The sequence below is a fragment of the Panthera leo genome, chromosome A2 (assembly GCF_018350215.1).
Source record: "Panthera leo isolate Ple1 chromosome A2, P.leo_Ple1_pat1.1, whole genome shotgun sequence".
Taxonomy (NCBI): domain Eukaryota; kingdom Metazoa; phylum Chordata; class Mammalia; order Carnivora; family Felidae; genus Panthera; species Panthera leo.
The window spans coordinates 5,361,038-5,363,648 of record NC_056680.1 but is presented as its reverse complement, the minus strand read 5'-3'; the positions used below and the strand labels follow the sequence as shown (position 1 = coordinate 5,363,648).

The following is a 2,611-nucleotide window of genomic DNA, read 5'->3' as shown; positions in this document are numbered from 1 at the left end:
CTTCTTAGCCATCGTGAATGCTGCTGCTGTGAACCTAGGCGTGTGGCCATCTCTTTGAGACCCTGCTTCCAATTCTTCTGGGTGTGGAGTTGCTGAATCACAGGGTAACTCTATTTTTAATTTTTTGGAGGAAACGCCATACGGTTTTCCACAGCGGCTGCACCGTTTCACATTCCTGCCCACAGTTCGCGAGAGTTGTAATTTCCTTACCTCCTGGTCAACACTTGCCATTTTCTGTTTTGGTTTGTTTTAATGGTAGCCATCCGGATGGATGTGAGGCGCTATCTCGCTGTGGTGTTGATTTGAGTTTCCTTTAATGATTAGCGCTGTTGAGCCTCTTTTCACGTGCTTGTGGACCAGCAGCGTATCTTCTTCTGAGAAATGTCTGTTCAAGCTCTGTGACCATTTCTGAATTGGGTTATTTTTATTTTTATCTTGTTGTTGTTGCTAAGTTGTAGGAGTTCTCTGTATGTTCTGGGATATTAATCCCTTATCAGATCTATGATTTGCAAATATTTCCTCCCATTCTGTGAGTTATCTTTTTACTTTGCGGGTGGTATCTTTTTTTTTTTTAATTTTTTTAACGTTTTTATTTATTTTTGAGACAGAGACAGAGCATGAACGGGGGAGGGTCACAGAGAGAGGGAGACACAGAATCTGAAAACAGGCTCCAGGCTCTGAGCTGTCAGCACAGAGCCTGACGCGGGGCTCGAACCCACGAACCATGAGATCATGACCTGAGCCGAAGTCGGACGCTTAACCGACCGAGCCATCCAGGCGCCCCTGCGGGTGGTATCTTTTGATGCACAAAATGTAAACATTTTTATAGAGTCCAATTTTTTTTCTATTGTTACCTGTAGGTACAATATTATAAAAAAATGACTCGGTGAATGAATGGACAGGTAGGTGGATGGGTGGGTGTGTGAGTGGCAGATGTGTAGATGATTCTGTAGTCGGATGGGGGATAGATGGAATGTTTGAATGAGCAGAGGGATGGACAAATCAGATGGTGGGTGGGTGGTTGAGGGGATAAATGGATAGATGGTGAGTTGGTTGAGTAGGTGGGTAGAGGGATGGACAAATGGACAGTTGAGTGAGTGCATAGATGAATAGATCATCTTATGAATGTGTGGGTAGGCGGATGGATGGATGGGCAGATGCAAAATTCTGGCCACGTATCGAGGAGGTCTTGGGACATAACCTAGGCACAATTCAGATGACTACTGGCTTATTTTCTGAACCCAGCTTGACTCAGTTTAACTCCATGGACACACATTCTTTCTTTCCAGGTTCAGCCCTCTTTCATTCTCCCTCTGGGTCTCCAAGGATCTTAACCTAGAGCTCAGACCAGACTGAGCTCTAGGCTTATCAGCTGACTTCTCAGAGGTAAGAACCCCGGGGAAAGAGCCTGCATCCTCTAAGGACACGGTCGGTGTCCCACCGGCTCTCCGTGAAGACTGTGGTCTGCTCCTAAGCTTTTCCCAGCCAAGCGGCCTCTCTGGAAGCCTCCCCCACTCCTCTGCCAGACACCCAATGGTCCCACCAGCTCCTCTCCTCTTCCTCTCCATTACATCCCTCTCTGCTTCCGTCCTGGTCACCCCCCACCCTCCCCGCTCCCACTCCACCTGCGCCCTTACCTGTCTGTGATGGTGGGGTCACAGGATAAATTAGAGGGAGGACCATCCTGGTCAGCCTCCTGCCTCCTGTCCAAGACCCCTCTCTTGTGTTCCAGGTGCCCCAGGCAGCCATGGACGTGGGTCTCTCCAGCCTGCCAGTTGTATCTCAGGGTTGCAGCAAGACCCTGCGGGGAGCACGCGGCAGGGGTCCGGCCATCCGGAGGCAGCGGGAGTTCATGCCGGAAGAGAAGAAGGACACAGTTTACTGGGAGAAGCGGAGGAAGAACAACGAAGCCGCCAAGAGGTCCCGGGAAAAGCGGCGTCTCAATGACGCGGCCCTCGAGGGCAGGCTAGCCGTGCTGCTGGAGGAAAACGCTCTGCTCAGGGCTGAGCTGTGGACACTGAGGCATCGCTTTGGCCTTCTGCCCTCCGTCGCTGGCTCCCGGGCCCTGCCCCTGCAGGCCATGCTATGGGAGGCCCCCTGGACTGGGGACCCCTGCTCTAGGGCCGAACCCCTCCCCTCCCTCTCTGGCTCCCGTGGCTGCTTTTTGAGGCCATGCGCCCTGGACACTGGGGTTCCGGGATGCGGGGGCTGTCTGGTGGCTCACAAGTGGACTGGTCTGGCCCCCTCCCCCAGGTGCCCCCAGGACCCTGCGCCCCCTGCCCCCAAGAGAATGGACATGGCCTTGCAGGCTGCCCTCCCAGCTGCCTTATTCAGTTGTCACCTCCTGGATGGGCATGGGGGGACCAGACCGGAGCTCAGGCCCTTCTGGAGGCTGTGGTCACCCATGCCCACTGGTTACCAGGCTTCGGGGCCCTCAGATGTGTTGCTCACACCCTCTGCTGACCCGATGGGGCTGCCTCCCGGGGTGGCCTATCCTGTCCCAGGGAACGACTCTGAGGGTCAGCCCTCCCTGCCCCACAAACTGCGCATCAAGTCCCAAGCCTTGGGCAGAGTGCCTCCAGGGTGGGCGGATGGCCGGGGCCCCCTCTGA

The 2,611-nt window shown here is 54.1% G+C and overlaps 1 protein-coding gene across 1 annotated transcript; it reads left to right on the top strand.

Moving 5' to 3' along the window:
• Window positions 1-1,302: 1,302 nt before the first annotated feature.
• NFILZ (NFIL3 like basic leucine zipper) lies at window positions 1,303-2,611 on the top strand. The gene is made up of 2 exons (XM_042927410.1): window positions 1,303-1,386; window positions 1,733-2,611. The coding sequence occupies exon 2, from the start codon at window positions 1,748-1,750 to the stop codon at window positions 2,609-2,611; it is 864 nt and encodes a 287-aa protein (XP_042783344.1). The 5' UTR covers window positions 1,303-1,386; window positions 1,733-1,747.